At 35.0% G+C, this 20640-nt stretch overlaps 1 protein-coding gene and 1 long non-coding RNA gene across 5 annotated transcripts in view; one reads left to right on the top strand and one right to left on the bottom strand.

Annotated features, from left to right (window-relative positions):
• Positions 1 to 20640, bottom strand: part of LOC113832763 — a 66211-nt gene that overhangs the window by 20287 nt on the left and 25284 nt on the right. For 3 of the 4 annotated variants that reach the window (XR_003480223.2, XR_004772382.1, XR_003480224.2), the window contains 2 exons: positions 4437 to 4513; positions 1790 to 3875 (listed from right to left, as the gene is read on the bottom strand). This is a non-coding gene — a long non-coding RNA (uncharacterized LOC113832763). Of the gene's footprint in view, positions 1 to 1789; positions 3876 to 4436; positions 4514 to 20640 lie in introns of those variants that run through there. The other variant, XR_004772383.1, reaches the window with a different exon arrangement.
• Positions 9984 to 10253, top strand: LOC100765588 (cytochrome b-c1 complex subunit 6, mitochondrial). Its single transcript, XM_035452765.1, has one exon. The coding sequence runs from the start codon at positions 9984 to 9986 to the stop codon at positions 10251 to 10253; it is 270 nt and encodes an 89-aa protein (XP_035308656.1).

Raw genomic sequence — 20640 nt, 5'->3', positions numbered from 1 at the left:
AGACAGAAATCAACAATGAAGCTTAATTCTCTCAAGGCAATGTATGAAGGCTCTCTCCCATCTTTTTCTTCCCTCGTTACCATGGATGTTAGGAAGTATAAGTATATTCTCCTTTTGAAATGTGTGCAATTAGTCATCTCTATCACTGAAAAAGTTCTTAAGATCCTGGAAGTCTTCTCTTCAAAATGCAAACATCAGGGTGAAAGTGCGCCATCTCTCAGTATCTAACTTCTGTGAACAACTTATTCCAGTTACATAACCCGCAGGCATCATAAAAATATGAGTTCTTAGAAATTCTGTTACTTAACATAGACAACCATTCTAATTACCAGCTAGAAGAGAATGAATAATGTGTGGCAAATAGGCAGTGAAGCTCTCTTCTGAGCAACAGTTATCATTTATCTTGATGATTGCAATAGGTAGCATCTCATTGCATTTATTAACAGTTGAAACTTATTAACAGTTGAAACCTTGGAATATTTTAGCAGATTGTTGTTGTGCACTTCACATTCTAGATAATGCATGATCATTCATTGTATTCTTCACTTCCTCTGTGAAGACACTTCCAAGAGACATTTTGCTTCTTTGTTTTTGTTTTTTTAAATGAATATTCCATTCACAGTGGATTAGGTCCATCATAAACACATCATCCAAACTAGTTTTATCTTCTTCCTCCTTTTTCTTTATAAACCTACATTATGAGGTACCAGTTATAGATTTGGAGACAGAATTCCATCCATAACTATTATGTCTTGGTTCAGTTAGCATGTGACATAACCAATGTGCACTAGCATGTACACCACATACAAAACTTTTAAGCTCTGTGTATATTTACAGTAAGAGCCTTTTTCACTTATAGGTAGAAACTTAGAAGTAAAATGGCCAAGTTGAATGTAATATTCACTGAAAATAAAGAATCATTTCAGGCTAGTGAGCAGAATTGGCGTTTTGCCTAGGAAAAAGCATTTTTCATCTCTCATTGTTTTACTCTAAAATCCGGAATGAGCTATATTTTCAGGAGAAGTATCTTCAAAAGCAAAATACTCCATTAGAGATTTAGCATACATTTAAAATGATGTTACCAGAAAGTACTTTAAATGCAGCATGCTTTGCTGTTATTGCTTTTTCAGAAAAATACTCAGAGTCTATAATCCTGTGACTTGTATATAATTTGACAAGCCTAAGATCTTAATTTGGGAGAAAGAAAACAGACACTGAACTCATAATTCCCCAAGTCTCTATTCCAAACCCAGTGACCTATGCCTTTATTCTCTTCAAACTTTTCCATGGCAGTATATCTGCCACACACAACCATCTGATCATGCTGATCATGAATTATTTCTAATTTTAATTGATCTTTTGGATAAAAGAATTTGTCTTTTATTGTCACATTTTGTCTATTCTCAGGCCAGTCTTCCCAGTTGGCTTCTCCTTTATTGGCACAGGAGAAGTTTATTGCATAATTCATAGACCATTAATGATCTGGCAACCAGCAAAACTCATAGCATTGCAAAAATAGCTATGTACACAAAACAGAGAGATTAACTATGGTTGGATGCTGTAAACAACCATAGACGGATGCAGATAACTCTAAAGGGGACATCTTAAGCAAAGACATAAAATATACATCCTTATTTTTTTTTTTTTTTTGGTTTTTCGAGACAGAGTTTCTCTGTGTAGCTTTGGAGCCTATCCTGGCACTCGCTCTGGAGACCAGGCTGGCCTCAAACTCCTAGAGATAAGCCTGCCTCTGCCTCCCAAGTGCTGGGATTAAAGGTGTGCGCCACCAACGCCCGGCTCAATTACATCTTTTTTTGTGCAAGGAAAATTTTCTTTTAACAAGTTTTTATATTTTTTATAATCCAACAAGCACTAAAATTCTCCACACATTATATGAGCATAGAAATAATCATCACTTTATAGCTAACAAGTATTACTTCATGTTAAAATATTAATGCATCTTTCTTTGTATGGAAGTAAAATTGTGCACACAATTAAATTCTGGTTATTATATATTTTCTAGGCTACAGCAAAGATAAAACCTGTCACTTGCTTAATAATTTCAGTTGTATCAAGTGAGTAAAAAAACTTCAGGGTATAAAACTTGTGTTTCAGTTTTTAGCCATCTCTGATGGGTGTATTTCACCTAAGTATTTCATTTTTCATAAATATGGATATAAGACTTCTGTTGGCTTTCAATGGTATTCTTCCTGTCAGCTAAAATTCATCCAGGCACAAACAATACAGCTTACCTGAACTATTGGACTATTGCTCCCAGATCATTCTCTGTATGAGAGGTCTTACCTTGTTTCCACAGTAATTTTCTCCAGCTGTGTTGCTGATGCAGGTAATATAGAAAGCATTTATGAAATATTCGAAATCTTTCTTTTATAGTAGAAGTCATGTTCAGAGATTTCTCTGTGTTCATTCTGGGGACCTTTGACACACTGTGTACTTTTTCAAATAACTTGTGATTTATTTTAGAAGTTGGTAAACTTCAACAGATGAATTTTTAAAAAGCTATTGTTCAATTATGTTTATATAATTTAATAGAGTTTTCAATAAAGATAGACATGCTATGATGTATGGATTTTTTTCCATAGTAGAAACAGATCTTTGACCTAGAATAAACTTTTTCAACTATACGTTTCATTTTCTATGATGTAGTTCTCTATTGCATTGCTTTGATGGAACTGTACATGGATCTATTTCAATTTTAGTTTTCCAGGCTTCTATATTATCATGCCCATTCAAGCAGCCTTAGATCAATATGAGGCTACTTTCTTTACAATGGTATGAAAATAGACGTTTGTGGTTTTCTATCATATATTTATTATGAGAAGTCTAACATCTGGAACACTTTCCTCCTGTTCTATAACCTTTAAGAACCCCTAAAGAAAAACCTTAAATAAAAGTCCCATTTCCAAGTTCATATGCTTGTTCTCTACATTCCCACTATATAGAATGGAAATCTATGAAGAATTCTACTGGAAAATAAAGAACAATCCTTTAAATTTAGGGGTATATTTCTGAGCTGTGATTCATTCTTTTGGGTCAGGGTTTAAAATTACTTCATGGACTAGAAAGATGTGCCAGTGGTTAATATGACCATCTGTTCCTCCAGAGAACCTGGGTTCATTTAACTCCTCGAAACATTATGCAATATTACAATAGTATTATAAATTCTTACAGGTCAAGAAATAGCTGGTTTGCTCATAGTGGATCATCATCACTAACTGTGGGTTCAAACACGCTAAGAAGTTGTACATATGCTGTTTTTATTTAATCAATTAGTCAGTCAAACAAGAGAAAACAAAATGAAAGTTCACTGAGTATACTAACTACATATATATTATTAGTGAGTTAGGGATGTACACACATGACATTTGCAAGCAATTTCAGGAATATTAAGACATGAAGAAAGCCCCATGAGGAAAGGTCACTATGGACTTCAGAAAACCTTTATATAAAAGATGATCTTTAAGGTGAAAATGCACTGACAATAAGAATAAACTACTTATGACCTGGGTATAACAATTCTCCAGCTCTGCCTTGTGTACTTGCTTCCTGCTGACTTAATAAAGCAATAGAAAGGAGTGGATTTTAAAATTCAATCATTAGAGCCTTACTGTGAAGTATAATCATTTCAAACAAGTGTTGCTTTCTTGAGAACAGACACAATAGAGTGGTAAAGAAAATTATATGATTTTGAATTGGGAGTAAGGGAGATGATTCAGTGCTTAAGAGTGTTTACTGCTCTTCAGAGGACCAGAGTTTCTTTCACAGTACCTTTATTGGCCACCTCACTACTAACTGTTACTGCAGATCTCAAGCATGCAGTACCCTCTTGTGACTTCTGCAGGAGTCTGTAATACCTGCACACAAGAACAAAAGAACAAACGTTCAGGTACACACACACACACACACACACACACACACACACACACATTAAAATAAATAAATATTTTTAAAGGAAAAAAAGAATTACAGAAATCAGTGAGATCATAATAACTCAAAGAGGATTAAACATCGGTAATGTACCTATAATACACCTATAATGTGGTTTTGTGATGAGAGATTTGCCATAGTCTGTTATTTTAAATTAATTCCAAAGCAAGATGACAGAGAATGGATAAAATATTTCTTAAATATTGATAAATTTAAACATGAAAAATTTAGTATGTGTGAGATACATAACTTTGTATACTGTTAGACAAATAGTATGTGTCCCATATTTTTAGCATGGCAGATTTAGTAACTTAGTTTAAACCAAAGGGATAATTAATACAAGGGAAATACTGCCAAAAGAGAGCTTCCTCTCTTAAAGTTGAACTCAATAGTTCTTGAGCAATAGTTAAAAATAGACTTTGCCTCACATGGATATGGCACTAGATCTTGTAAAATGTAAAGCTTAACTAAAAACATCATATACTGACCCTGACTTTGGCTTTGGCACATCATGGGCATCAGCTTCTTAGAATCAGGTATGGCATTCATCCTTGAGCTTTCTATTCTGGTAAGGATAATGTAGAGATGTAAGATAGAAAATAAATGAAGTGAAAATGGAAAGGTATAAGAAAAATAATTAGGTTCTTGGGCACATATGACTAAAGGAGGCAGAGATTCTGCTATAAAACCCAAAGAAGTTTAAACAAAACTTGCTGTAGTGTCCATGCCACACATGTCATTGCCCAGTGATAACAGTTGGAAAGGAGCTAATGAGGACAGCCTTGCTGCTCTTGGTCTCATAACTGACAGTGTCACCACCCCTTGAAATCTTCAATCTGCTTCACAAATACCATAGCTAACATCACTGTAAAAATGATTACAGTCATTGCTGCCAAAAAATTTTACAATTCCATTTTTAGGATGTCTTCCTGTTTGAAGAAAAACATCTTGTGTACATTTAATCTTCTGAACTCATCTCTCAACAGTGAAAAACAATAAATAATGAAAAAGTAAAGATGTTTTCAGTCTTCTATTGTCTTAGTCTAATTTTTATTTTCAGGTGTCAGTATCACCCTCAGACACTACCATGATTGGCATACAATGGCCACATGTATACGTTTTCAATATTTTTATTCAGTGCAAATGTAGGTAGAACTAATTTGCTGATATCATCAATTCTAAAAAACTATAGCATAGATTCAACGGAAATCAAAACATGGTACAAAAAAGCATGCTTTTGAATAAAACAATAGCTTCATACATCAGCATGCCCTAATCTACATATACATAAAGCATTCAAAAGAATGGCCTACTGCATCTATTCTCAGCTGTTCAGTCATCAATGTTCAGTAAACCTGGTAGACACAATCATGCAACAATGATTATATATAATAAATAGTATTATAGAAATAAGCTCATTGCCATCATTATAAAATGTTAAAAAGAAATAGATGGTAATGAAATATTTTTATGTTATGATTTTAAAGTATTTTGCATTTAACTAGGAAAATTTAAATAGAAAAAATTTAAACATATTGAGCCTGTGCAGTGAAATAGTCTGATAAATGTAGCTCTCACCCATTATTACAGAAGCCTCTTTTACAATAGATAGAGACTACGCAGATCTACAAATGACCAAAATGCAGACTAAGTTTTTGTGGGTCGTCCAGGCACAACAAATAGATCGGCAACACTTCCCTTACACCTAATGCTCAGGAGACATCCTCAAAGGAATGGTGAAAAATTTGTAATACTTAGAGGAAAAAAGATGCCTGCTGCTAGATAGTGTCCCCTAGATATGACAGTAAAACTGTGCACATGAAATCTTAGCAATATGGTTGCCTGAATATCATCAGTATGATGCCATGAGTTGACATGACTGTGGGTTGAGGAAATCCCAGAATCTCCCAAGTATAGATGAAGAGCATGGGGTGGTCAATGGCTAATAGGAAAAGGAGAACAAGTTTCCTTCATGGATGAGCTCACACACACACATTGTCCTATCTGAAGTGGTCAGTCTTGGACATTTACATATAAATAGCAGTAAATAGACTTATTAGGCTTTGTGTGTGCATATGAAAAATAATACACAAAGGAGAAGAGGGCATGGATTTGGAAAGGAGGAGTGGGACACAGGAACAACTGGAGTAGGGAAGGAGGGGCTGTAATAATACAAATGCAATACTAAATACAACTTCTCAAAAACATAAAGTTAAATGTGTTGAAGTAGAATCAAAGCCACAGTGGTGCTGAAAACTCCTGCATAGAATGTACAGCAATAATTTCCCAGATAGATTTGGAGTTAGATGGAAATGGAAATGATCTAAGCCCACTTATGCCATTTGCCAACTAACTCCATTAGCTTATGCAAAGATGGAATGCACTTACATGCATCATGTAGACATTCTAATTGATGCTGTAAAAAACATTATTATAACTAAAATTGAAACACTAAAGCAATTTCTTTTAAAATCTGGAAAATGGACTAGATCTAATGCTGAGAGTATTTATCACTACTAAAATAATTTCTGATTAAAATAGTAAGACAGCAATTTTAATGGCTAAATAGCAAAAGGGAACAGAATGCAAGAATCATCAAGTAGGTTGATTAAAGACTACATCTCGTTAAAAGACTGTCACATTACATATATTTGATAAATATTTAAGATAATGTGTATCTGATAAATTTAGTAACATAAGTTAGAAAAAAAGATAAGATTATATAAGAGCTCCTAGAGGAAAACTGGTAATTTATAGATACCAATTTTATTAGTTTATTTTTAATTTCTTTTATCCCCTGAGGTTGTAATATAGTTACATAATTTTCCCTTTCCCTTTCTTCTGTCCAACCCATTTCATATATTCTTCTTTATTCTCCTTCAAATTCATGACCTCTTTTATCAATAATCCATATATGTATCTACATATATATGAATACATACATACATATATAAGGCATATAAAGAATTAATGACATTAAACATTATTAAATGTTATAGCCATTAATTTCTTCAATTTTAAGTTTCATCTCTTCTGTTTCAATAATAACCTTATTATTTTATAAAATTTTTATTATGTGATTTTTAATTCCTACTGCATACAACTTCTACTTGAGTAGATTTGGAATTTTACAAGGATTATATCAGAAAATGCCAGTCTTTTGTATGGAATTATATTTCTGGCATTCTACATGAGCAACAGAGCAAGGTCTATGCTTAGTCTACATGAACTCCAATATCAAAATAGCACATATATTTTTCATATTGAAAATAAATATACTGTGATTATCCAGTGACTTTGGGTCATAGATAAATGAACACTATGCACTGAAAAAAAATGAATACTTTGGTTGAAAATTCTGAAGAACAAATAAAGGTGGTGATATAAATGAAGTCAATTATACTCAGTAGGCTAGTATTGAACAACTAGTAAAAATATATTTATAGCTATTAGCATGAGCAGACTAAATCTGAGTCTATACTGATTTTAGATACAGTGAAACTGCCTTGGAAAACCATGTATTAGTAGTAATTTCTCCTTCAACTCCTAAGACACATTATATTAAATATACCATCCTTTCATCCCTCTTAAAATCCAATGATGATTATCAGAAGATGAATCTCAGGTTTGAAACTATATAGTTTAGATGTGTCAGTGATTCACACTTTCCAAAAGCATTTGAAATTATTAGTATTTAAGTCAGGATATAATCTCTTGAAAAGCTCTCTCTAAACCAGCAGTTCTCCAACCCCTTTGGGGACAACATGTCAGATATTCTGCACATCAGATATTTATATTACAATTTACAACAGTATCAAAATTACAGTTATGAAGTAGTATCAAAATAATTTTATAGTTGGGGTCACCACAACATGAGGAACTGTACTAAAGGATGGCAGCATTAGAAATGTCAAGAACCACTGATAAACCAACTTGAAATTACTAGTTCAAGCCTTCATCAACTTTTTTGCAGCCTCCACTTACTGAATTTTCCACTTTATTCTATTTCATTCTTTTAATACTCTACATATTGAGAAAATATATAGACTTGAAATATTTAATTAAGTCATGCCTCTCATCTACTTAATAGCTTCAGTGTCTCCCCACTGACATTAGGATAATAGTCAAAATCAGTTTCACGGCCTGTAACACCTCAATATGCTAGCCCCTATGTACTTCCCTCTCATCTCAATTAGACACTGCTCTTCATCTAATAACTTCAGCAACATGTTCTTCATTAATATGAAATGATCTTTTCTATAACATGGTTTGCCTGCCTTTGTCCATAATTTATGCACATTTTATACTTTTCTTGCTAACATAATAACCCTTAGGTCTCAGCTTTAATGACTCATTGGTTTCTTGTATACATGCATATCATGTTTTTCCCTCATCATATAAATCTTACTGTAACAATTTCTTACATGTTTGTCTGCTGAATGAGACTGTAAGCTCTGAGATAATTAAAACCTTGTATTGTCAGAATATCACTGTGTCATGATTTCTGCATGAGGCATCATTAAAAATGCTCAGGAATTGGAGGTTTGTCCCTTGGTTGATGAATCCAGTCACAAAACACATATGGATCATGACAGCTCTGAATCTACTATGAAGTGGTGGAAACTATCCAATAGATTCTGATTGAAGGATGTTGACTGTAGGATATGCATTCATCTTGTCCCTGGTCCATTGCTGTCTCTCTCAGTGCTTTCTGGCTGACATGAAGGAGGCAGATCTACTCCATCACACTCTCTCTTCCAAAATGTTCTCCCTTGCTGTCGGCTAAAAGTAATGGAGCCTGATGCCACTAATTGAAACATCTACAACCACAAAAAGAGTCTTTCTTTTGAGTTGTTTTAATCAAGCATTGTGTCACAGTGATGAATAGTTGACTAACAAGGATACAAATGTGGTCCTAGCCTAATTGAGCTTGCTCTGAGCAGGAATGGATCAAACACAAGCTCATCAATTTCACATATATGTTTCCTCCTGGAATATGATGGTGCAAATGGTAAATTGAAAGCTATCAATTTGAATCAAGGAAAGATGAGATGACCAGAAGTTTAGGCTACTATATTCTTCATGGAGGCCAGTCTTCAGTGAGACATTGCTTCAATAATTTAAATTAGTAAAACAACACAAAAGATTTTAAATTATTTAAAGATAAATATTATTCAAATTAAAGCTGGAAACCATCTTTTTATTTTAGCAGAGAACAGTAGTAGGTAATATGTGAGTTGCAATATCCAAAACAATAAGGAACAATTTTATCATATTTTCCTCTTTTTAATCTCTTCATGATGAGCCACTTTCTCCAACAGAACAAATAACAACAAAAACAACAAACCATAGTAATATAAAGTTTGCATAGTTAGCCTGGAGATAGAGGAAGTGTCTGGGACATGGAGAAAAAGACATCTAGTAACAAGTCCTCACTGACTAGCACCTCTGTTTCTCTCAATTGGTTACCTTCTCCTATTCCTCTCCCTGGTCTCTCACTCGATCCTCTCCCACTTATTTATCATGCTAATATACCTTTCTCTGTGGTTGTCTTTAATCTCACTGAATTTTATTTAAAATATGGATGAGTTTAATGAATACACCAAACTGGATGAACAAAAATCCTTGAGGCCTCAAGCCTACTAAAAGAACTATACATGAATAAAAGTGGGAAACAGATTGTGATCAATTAGTTGTAAACAACACTACTTTCGGACCAACCATATGGAGGGATACTCCCTGAGCCCAGATACAAGCAGGTTTGTCTAGGCCCTATCCCAAAGAATATGACAGACTTTGAAGACCCCCTATCAAAGGCCTCACCCTCCCTGGGGAGCAGAAAGGGTATGTGATGGGTACAGGGTTAGTTGGGGGGGGTCAGGGGAGGAGAGAGGGAGAGGGAACTGAGATTGAAATGTAAAGTAATTTTCTTTCTAATAAAAAAAGGGAGGAAAAAAGTGGGAAACAGGATTTTTGATCCTGAAGTGGAATAAGAAATGTTTCTCCTGGTGTTGAGTCCTGAACAGCTTCCTGACATGGGACTAGAGGACGAACGAAAGATGCTTACTGGATCCAGAGACTCCAAAGAGGAAGAAGAGCAGGAGGAATTAGTGGACCCCCTAACTACAGTGAGAGAGCAATGTGAGCAGTTAGAGAAGTGTGTAAAGGCCAGGGAGCGGCTAGAGCTTTGTGATAAGCATGTCTTCCCCAACACAGACGAAAAGGATTGTACAGAGGAGCTCTTTGACTTCTTGTATGCACGTGACCACTGTGTGGCCCACAAACTCTTTAACAGATTGAAGTAGCTGCACAGATTCATCCACCTCAGCCTTGTCACCAGGCATCAGGAAAAGTTCCTTGTGGTTTTAAACCATTTGATTCCAATGTGTATTCTGGAGAACCACAATGATTATGGCAATTAGCTTCTCTACCATGTAATTAGCAGCGATTCCATCTTAATAAACTGATATGCAGACCTGCAAAAAAAAAAAAGAGTAGGAAACAGAAATGTGGTCCTCCCTGAGGGAGAACATAATAATTGGTTGTCTAGTGCCAAATGATTGGCCCAAAAATATATTAAAAGTAACAATACATGGACTCAACAGGTTATAGTTAGGAATACATAAGTATATACAAAGGAGGTCATGAGTCTGAAGGAGAGTAGGAAGGGCTATATAGGAGGGTTTGGAGGGAAGAAAGGACAGTGAGAAGTGTTGTAACTAAATTATAATCTTAAAAATAAATAAAAAGAAATCTTTATGTTTAAATTTCTTTAAAGATGATTTTAAATTCATTTCATCTTGTTGAGCTTAAAAATAAAAGGTGACACAGAAAGAGTGACTAGGTTATGGTAGTGAAAAAGATCTAACCCTTTGTATTCTATATCATCTATGATTTTATTAGTTCAGAGCAATGCACAGTGATGGGTATATGGCACACGTCACTTGAACAAGAAGAGTAGAAAGTGAAATATACTGCAATATGATCTTTTTGTTTGTGTTCAAGTGTAAATAGACTTATAGTGAGCACTCTGGATGAATAGCAAGAAAAGAATTTTGAAATAATATTAGTTCCAAAAAACAAACATTCAGTGTGAAACTTTAAGATCTCACTCTAGAAAAGTCAAGTCTTTCCTGAAAGAAATGACTTCTGAATGGCATGAATAACTTGCTGTTACTTTTAACATTTCACACTCATAACATTTTAGATTTATATTCCCGGAGAAAGCAGCTCAAGAAGATTCTCAGATCTGCAAAGAAAATGACTTTGCACATAACAAAGATAGCATCTCTGGAGAAGGAACTAGTGCCTCTTTAACAATGCAAGTTGCCTCATGACATTCGAGGAAGTTCGAAGAGGCTGGATTCTGACTCTGTGGTGGCAGATCCTCCAAGTCACTTACGCCACACTCACAGTTAGTCTTCACCACATAGACATTTATTCTCTGAGAATAGCGTCTTATAAATAAGGTATCTTGCCGCTCTGCACTTCTGTCATTTGTCAGAATCGTGACTGTTCTGTTTGGAAACCATAGCTAGCTGTCTCTCTAAATAAGACAAATAGAAAGAGAGGAAATTTCTAAACAGGTTCTCTAGCCCTTATTCTGTCTTTTCATTTCCTGAAAATCCCCTAGATTCTGTCTCAGATGCTTTAGTAAAAAATGTTTCTTGCTATTTTAATCTGCTGGTGACTACCTAGGTACCGTACTTGATATCTGTGTGGTACTTCTGGATTGAGAAATTCGTTAAACAGACAAATTTAAACTCCCCACTTGTCTAAGAAGTGGAAATAAGATGGGAACAAAGTGAAATCTGTTTTCCTGGGGTTTCTATTGAAGCAATGGAGAAAAGCAGGATGAGAAAAAGAAAATAAGGTATACTTGAAAAAAGAGAATATCCATTGTGGGACATGGTGATAATATTGTTTATGATCTAATAAAGCCCCTGGAGATCTGAATACAAAGCTAGACACAACCGTAAGAGGCCAGGCAGGGGTAGCACATATCTTTAATCCCAAGACTCAGGAGACAGAGGCAGATGGATCTCTGTGAGTTCACAGCCACCCAGGACTACAAGAGAGTGAATCAGTTTAAAAGAAAAACAGAGCTCACACAAAAGTGATCATAGGACTTGGGAACTCATGCCTTTAATCTCAGCCCTAGAGAGAATATAAGGAGCTCAGTGCAGTCTCAGAGGGCAGTCTAAGATTCTGAGGCTTGGTGGAGAGGAGTGGAGTCTGGAAATGCAATCTGAGGTTCGTTTGATGGTCCCTTCAGTCTGAGCATTGGAAAAGGTGAGAACTCTCTAGTGGTTTGCTGCTTTGTTTTTCTGATCTTCATCTTGAACCCCAATATCTGTGTTTGGGTTTATATTATTTGTGCTACAGTGGGAGGTACTGTTTCTATGTTTATATAAAGCAGTCACTGGTATTTGATAATATCTGAGCAGACTTGAAGAATACAATGAGTCATGTTGACATCTAGAAGAGCACTTTAAGAAAAAAGATTAGTTTAAAGAAGCTAATGTATCAAAAAGTCCAAGAAAGAACAATGGCAAAGGGAGGTATTACAAATGATGTCTAAAAATTAGGAAGGGACCAAGTAATATTAAGTATATAGCCACAAAAAGCTTTGGGTGTTCTCAGAGCTAGGACACAGGAATGACTGCGTCTCAACATGTTTACCAATAATTCTCTGGCTTGCCATGAGACAACAGGCTGGAAGCATGGGTAGTAGACAGAAGAGCAATTTACTAGGACATTGGTATGGCACTGCAAAGAGATGATGGTGCTCTGAGTTAAAAAGGAAAGCACAAATCATGTCTCAATCACGGAGCAAAGAAGTCAATGTTTTCAGTTTAGATATTAGTTTCTTGTCACTGACACAGCCAGATACTACTGAGCCACTCCCAATTGCTCATCAGTATCATGATCATTATCTACCAAGAGTGACTTGGTAAAAAGGATGATGAGATTGGTGCTCATTTGTGTTTGTTTTCATGGCAGTATTAACTACCATACACTATTTATGAACTTATTACAAGTTGCCCATTTATTTAATAGTGCCTGTTTTATTCATAAGTATTTACTTATCTTGAAAATGGTGAAATTTGTAAAGTCATTATATACATTCCTTCTCTTTTAATTAAGATTTTTTTAAAGATTACAGTACAATTACATATTTCCCTTGCCTTTCTCCCCTTCAGACTTTCTCATGTTCACTTCCTCCCTGCCTTTTTCCAAATCCATGGCTTCTTTTTCATTAATTGATGATATATGTAACATATTATATTAAACATTAATTTTTATATTAAATTTATATAATCTGTATTTTACTCCACATTTATTGGTGTCAATAGCTTCCCTGTATACATACACACACATTTATATACACACATATATATGCATATATACATATATATTCCTAATACATAAATTTGACCTGCTCAGTCTATATAATGTTACTAGTTTGTATATGTTTTCAGGGCTGACCATTTGGTATTGTATAACCAATTTGGTGTGTACTTCCCTGGGAAAAATTATTTCTCCAAAACTCAGGATTCCTTAGTGGCCTGGAGTTCTTGGTTGTTGTCGCTTAGAGTCCTACTCTTTTCCAAAGAAGAAACAGGAAGAATGGATGTGGGGGATATGAGAGATGGAAGGATATCTGGGAGGAGTGGAGGGATGGGAAACTGTGATCAGGATGCATTGTAAGACAGAAGAATCTATTCTTAATAAAAACAATGCTAAATGTCCTTCGGACCATCCCCCTCCACAAGTACATGTCCATTGGTGCCATTCTGGTTCAGGAGAACTGAACCTGCAACTGACACTTTACTAAACCAGCACAATCCCTAACTACATTTACTTTGTAGCTAAAATAATTTCTTTATTTTTGATTGATCAATCAAAAATCACAATAAAAGCTTTGATGGATGACCAGGTATATCATCATCACTCTTTAAAAGATTTTGTAAATTAAAGCATCTTAGAATTTGGTGTAAATAATCAAGAAAATATCCTACTGCCCCACATCTCATACATTTTTACATTTCAAAATTCAATCTCTTTGCTTACCCTAAAGCTTGTGATTTTCATACCATGTTTCAACCTAAATAAAAAGTCTCTCTCTTTTGGAATTCCTTCTGACAATATTTCTAATCACAGCACATCACTAGATTTCCCTTCTTCTTAATATAGACCATGTAATAAAAACTGAAATACAGAGAATTCTTCACTCTACATTCAAAAAAAATGTCATTCACAATAATTTAAGTGATGCTCTGTGTCTCATCATTTTTTTGTTTTAGAAATTGATTATGCACCAACTATATATTAATATATTTTACTACCAATTTATATAATACAATTCTTTGATTTTAGGCTGTCAATAATTTTCTTACTTACAAGTAAGCCAATAAACAAAGCATTAAACAAATGTCCCAGAGAAGGCAAAGACACAGTGATGCTAATGGAATCTGACCTAGGATGAAAAGTCCAAGAGCTTTAGAAGCAGATTTTCTTGTTCCCACCAAGTATCAACTGCAAAAAAAGTTCTAGGTCATGGATGGGACTTTATGTTTATTTCTTCTTCTATGTGCTGAAATTTTGTCTGATTTGAACCTATATAGGTATTGTGCACGCTATGAGTTCACATTCTTATCAAGCCTGCTGTGTCTGAATGATGCTGTTTTCTTGGAGTCACCCACTATCTCTGTCTCTTAAAATCTTGCAGTCTCCTCTTCAATACTGATCCCAGAGCCATGATGGCAGAGCTTTGATAAAGTCATTCCATTGAGGAGTATGTGCTCCAAAGTTTCTCACTCTCTTCTATTCATCAAATTGTGAATGCCTACGTTAATTGCTATCAACAGAAAGAGAAAACATCTCTGATGAGGAGTCACCTATGGGTACAGCAATATGTCATTAGGATCCATCTTACTGCAGTGTTAATTTAGCAGAATAAGAAGAAGTTTTCCATGAGGGACCTTAACCTTTCTAGTCTTGGATTTTGTATGACTTTAGCACTTTACTTCATGGAACTGGCCTTTAATCTGAGATAAAAGTAGCTGGTCACTACCACATAAATCACTTTTCTGCATTGAGTGACACTGGTTATATCAACTGCATTGCATTTCTGACCACAAGCCCAAGAGTAGTTGGCCATCATAAAAGACATCATCCATGTTTTTTGTGTGAAGTTTGTTTCAGTTTGATTTTGCAGTTTTTGTCTTTGAGGTTTTTATTAGTACTTTCATTTTCTTCTATCCTTTTGTTTGATAGAAAGAGAAAATACAAAGTTGGCAGGGTAGAGAGGTAGGGAGGATCTAGTGGGAGTTGAGAGAGGGTAAAGTAAATGATAAAAGTCTATTTATGAAAAATTAAAAATAATAAAATAGAAAAAGTAATGGCGAAGAGAGCACACAAATTTTTTATTGTTCCATATCATTGTCACCATTTTCTGCTTTCTGTAATTATTCATGTACTTGTTGAATAGTAGGCATTCTGGTGAGTGTTGAAAGATACATTATTGTGATTGTAACTCAAAATTCTTTAACAACTAGAATTGAAAATCTTTCCTTTCTTTCCTATATTCCAACCATCCCTATCCTTTCTTTCCTTTCTTCCTTCCTTTATACATTTCATTCTTTCCATTTTCACTAGCTGTAGAGCCTAGGACCCTGTTCTTCATAAGTGGAAATTTTGCTACTTACCAATATCTTCATCTTTGAAAGCACACTTAGAGAATATTTGTGTATCTTCTAAGGAGATAAATCTTCCCAAGTGTTTCCTCTATTTTAAGGTTCTGGATTGACTAATATATACAACACATTTTAATCATAAAAGGTCTACATTCTTTACATCCCATTCCTGTCAGACCCCCACCAAAAAGCACCCCCTTCCAACTTCATATCCTTTTTAACTATTTTTTGAAATATATACATATATATATATATATATATATATATATGTATATATATTTCACCTGTATGTATCTCTGTGTAACACATGCTTGCTTATTTCCAAGGGAAGTCAGAAGATGGCATTGGTACCCTGAAACAGAAGTTACATACGGTCCTGAGATGTCATGTATGTGATAGAAACTAAACCTGTGTCCTCTTCTCAATATGATTCACTCAGTCTCTATAATGCTATTTGTGCATATATTTTCAGAGATGACCATTTGGCACTGGACAACCAATTTATATGCTCTTGTAGAGGACCCTGAATGAAGATAGCATAATAGATGCCATCTTATGTCTTCTTTTACTATTCTAGGAACTAACACCCAGTTAAGTTTTTGGTTCTTCACATCTGCTTATCTTCTTGTAAAGCATATGCCCATGTCTGCGGTAGAAAGAGCCCCAACTGCAGATTTATTTCCTTGCAACACATCCTGCCTGGAGGGACAATAGCGTCTCTGACCTCCTGACCTTTTCACTCTACTTAAGCCCTTCTGGTGCATCTAATAATCGAGACTTGATCAGAATACTGTCTTGTCTCCATCTCTCGAGTCTCTTGCCCCTTCAATCTCACTCCTTTCCTCAGGGTACCCGTTGACTGACCCCACAGGCTGGACCTGAAGAAGACCACTTCTCTTGCTCTCAGATTTCCTCAGTTGCCTACAGTTCTTTGTATAGGATTGTGGCATTGTGAGTTTTCCTCCATCCACTTTGGGTTGTCATCTGGTATCAAACTTAGCTCACGTTTGGATAGCTATGTTAGTGAGACATTATGGTTGTAGCCTCTGATATTATCAGGAGATATAATCTCACAGCAAATTCACCAATCATCTGGCTCTTACAGCTTTTCTGTGTGCTCTTTCTCAATATCCCCTGAGGCTTCTATGTGGAAGAGTTCTTAGATGCATCCACTGAGACTTGGATCTCATCTCAACTTTCATTGTTTGTAGTTTTCTATTACCAAAAAATTCTATTAAAAATTTTCCTTGATTAGGCATGAACACTAGACATATCTGTAGATATAAGGGCGGATGTTTATAAATGATCATTAGGGACTATACTCGATTAATAAATTAGTAGATGTAGAGTTGATAAACCTCTAATAACAATGACTTCAAAAGAACTGAATACTTAGATAGGTTCCCAGTACAATGCATTTTTTTTCTTGTTGAACTGGTTTTAAGTACAATCAGAGAGCTGTTAGTTACTGCCAAGATATGCTTGCCAATACTATAACCTCAGAATTATCTGCCATGTCATACTTCCCTTGGAAGTAATGACAAGGATAAGGATAAAGGCAACAATTGCAAGGAAATGTGAGCCTCTCCATTATATAGATCCTTAATACAAGCTATATTCTTACTTGTTTCAAATTGGACAGTATTGTATTTTATTCCTTTAACAGAGATGAATGGAATGCAAATTGTTTCTCTGCCTGGGGGAATGGTATAGGAGAGAAAACAAATGCTACATCCAGCCTTTCATTAAATTGGAAATTGTGACATTAAAAGGAATAGGTTTCGTTTTTCTGTTTTGACATTTTATTTAACAATATCTATGGTTTTTTATAACAGAAATATATAGAATATATAAAATAGAAAAGATCATGTCCTATCACAGTTATAGCAGTCTGGTTAAAGATGTAAATGTCACAGTCTTCTGGGGGAAAAAAGCCAAAAGAAAGCTTCATTCAAAGAAATCATCAGTTTTCTTATTAATATTAATTTTTATTTCATTTAAAATAATGTATAATGGAATGACTTGTCACCAGATCATGTCTATATTGAATTTCTTTACTAATATTTGTACTTGTATATTTATTTATTGCTTATTTATTTTGTAGTGTTGAGATGCAAACGATTGAGTTATACCCATGCCTTCTTTTCTATTTCTTTTGAAAAAGAGACTCCCTGTTCTTGAGGCTGGCCTTGAACTAACTCAGCATCCCAAGTTTTAAAATCACAAACCTCTTGCCTCAGCCTCCCAAATAGCTAGTATTGCAGGTTTGTACAATCATGCCTGGAATCAATTTTTACAGTAACTGAAAGTAGACATAGAGTTCCCATGCTATGTAGAGCATAAACTGATGGAAAGGTGATTCACTTACACTTGCAAAGTTGGAGAAATTGTCTTACTGGTAAGAGCTTTCTATTGGTAGGCATAATTAGATTATAATGCTGAATTACTTATGAGACCATTTTTACACCATTGTACTATAGGAACAGTACCCATGTCTTGGATGTCTCCTAGGCTATTTATTAGGACAAAAGGTTTAAAAATGTTTAAATGTTACAAAACTGTCAAATGCCATCTGTTTTACTCATTGTTTTATTGCTGTGAAGAGACACCATGATCACAGCAACTCTTATAAAGGAAAGCATTTAATTTCAGGCTTTCTTATAACTCAGAGTTTTAGTCTTATCATCATGGTAGGAAATGTGGAAGCATGAAGAGAGACATGGTCCTCTAGAGTATTTGAGAGTACTGCATACAGATCCACAGGCAGCAGGCACAGAGACAGACACTGAGCCTGGCTTGAGCAATTGAAAACTAAAAGACCACTCCCGGTGACACACTTCTTCAAACAAGGCTACACCTCCTAATAGTGCCACTACCTTGTGATCAAACTTTCAAGTCTTTGAGCCTATGGGGCCCATTCCTATTCAAAGCACTACACAATCTAAATACAAAATATCCTAATAGAGGACTCGTTTTATATTTTATAAACTTGTCCAGAATGGTTTTTAACATTTACATTTATTAATAAAAGATAAGGAAATAATATGACACTAAGATATAAAAAGAGAGAAGCAGACAGATCTATGACTTTTTTACTCCTATAGTTGTAGAACAGTGAATCAGCTACTTGGGAAGACTCTAAAGCAGCTGCTGTATTCCAGAAATCAAGTGTATGCGGCCTGATGCAATCCTTTCCCAATGAATATAGGTAAACTATGCCCCTTACTCCTACTCAATGGATATGACAACACTGACAAACTATTATTTCTCTGATATAAGTCTTGGGCTTCATAACAGACTTTCTCCAAAGACCTGCTATATTTGCATCTCTATTTTGGAGAAGCCATGTGGCAAGGAATTGGGAACAAACTAGTGAACTATGACCAGGTTCCAGGAGTTCAAAAGAGTCTTCACTTAATCAATATGCTGTAACTTAAAATTTGTAACTCTAAATGAAAAAGTCTCTTCCTGTATTAATGCTTACATGTTTTTCTTTTACTCCATTTGTATAAATAGAGTAAAAGATGTATAAATGACAAAGGACCCTTGTGACTTAACATGATCCCATTAGTTTCCACCTCATATCACTATTAAAGTGGAGACTAAGTTTTAAGCAAATAAACTGTGAATAACTTATTCATACTATAACAGCAATTCTTCAGAGCCTTGGGAAGTAACTACCCATTTGACCACTAGATTAAATTAATTTAGTGCTATTAATTCAAATTAAATTAATTAGTGCTACTAATTTAAATGAAAATTAAAACCATAAAGTTCCTTTCTTCAATTTAATTATAAAAATAATTAAATTAAAATGTAATGTTTGTTGCATTTGTGCAAAGGCCAATGATAAGTTTCTAAGTACTTGGTAGATGTTATTCAATACGCAAACATAAAAATATCCTCAGTTTGGTCTCTAGGACTGACAAAAATTCAGGAACTAATATACTCATGTGTATTCCCAATGCTAGGGAAGTAGAGATAGGTGACTCCGTGGGATGTGCTAGCAAAATTTCTGTGCTCCACGTTCAGGTTCAGTGAGAGATTCTATCTCAATAAATAAGGTGAGAGCAATCAAGAATATGAGGTTTAAGGTCAATATGAGGTGTTGACCTATAACTTCCACAGACATGTTGACCTATAACTTCCTATTGATCTGCATTCACCAGGCTTAGAGCTAGTGACTATTTCTTAGGAATGCTGTAAATAAAGAGCCCATGTTTTGAACCCTGCTAACCCAGCTTCCTGTGATGTCCAATGGCATAGTGATTATAGCTCTGACGAGAGTGCTACAAGATTGAACAACTGACATATGGTAAGTACTTGGGAGGTGTCTTACATGTGTTACACAGTGTGCAGATGTAATTATTACTGTTCTCAATGGCTTTAAAAAATTAGAAGACATTTTCCAGAAAAGTATCTATAGCATTTGACTTTATTTTGTTGTAAATTGAGAGGAGTAAAGACAATATGTACTCTGAAATAATATACTTTGTTACTGAGATGAGTTCAGTTGACCTATACCAAACAAGCAAATGTGATAAAGCCACTAGCATATGAAGTTTCATTGACAAAAGAAAAAATAGGATTGAACCACAGTTGGAAAGTTTTCTAAAATGCTTTTCTCTTGTGCCTTTAAAATAGCTAGGATCCAGGATTCTCTGAGCACAAGGATGAAGCTCTCATTTGACCTGACAGCAGGAGATTGCCCGTTCACCCACCATGTGTATCTTCACCCAGTAAATGGCAATTAAGCATCTGCTACACTTTCTGTTTGAAGTCTCACCAGATCCAAAGATGAATCCAGTGGCCCCTACCATAGAGGGATCATGAGATGAAGGGGAAAAAAGACATAGAAAAACAACTACAGGGTGAAGCATTTCAGGCTTCTAGTCAAACTAAAATAAAGTGTTATAAAGGAATTGAGAAACGTTGTTAAAGGGTACTTGCAGTCTTACTTTAAAGTTGAAAGTGATAGCATTGGAGATTTGAT

The sequence above is a fragment of the Cricetulus griseus genome, assembly GCF_003668045.3.
Source record: "Cricetulus griseus strain 17A/GY chromosome 1 unlocalized genomic scaffold, alternate assembly CriGri-PICRH-1.0 chr1_1, whole genome shotgun sequence".
Classification (NCBI taxonomy): Eukaryota; Metazoa; Chordata; class Mammalia; order Rodentia; family Cricetidae; genus Cricetulus; species Cricetulus griseus.
This window is presented reverse-complemented; position numbering and strand designations above follow the sequence as displayed.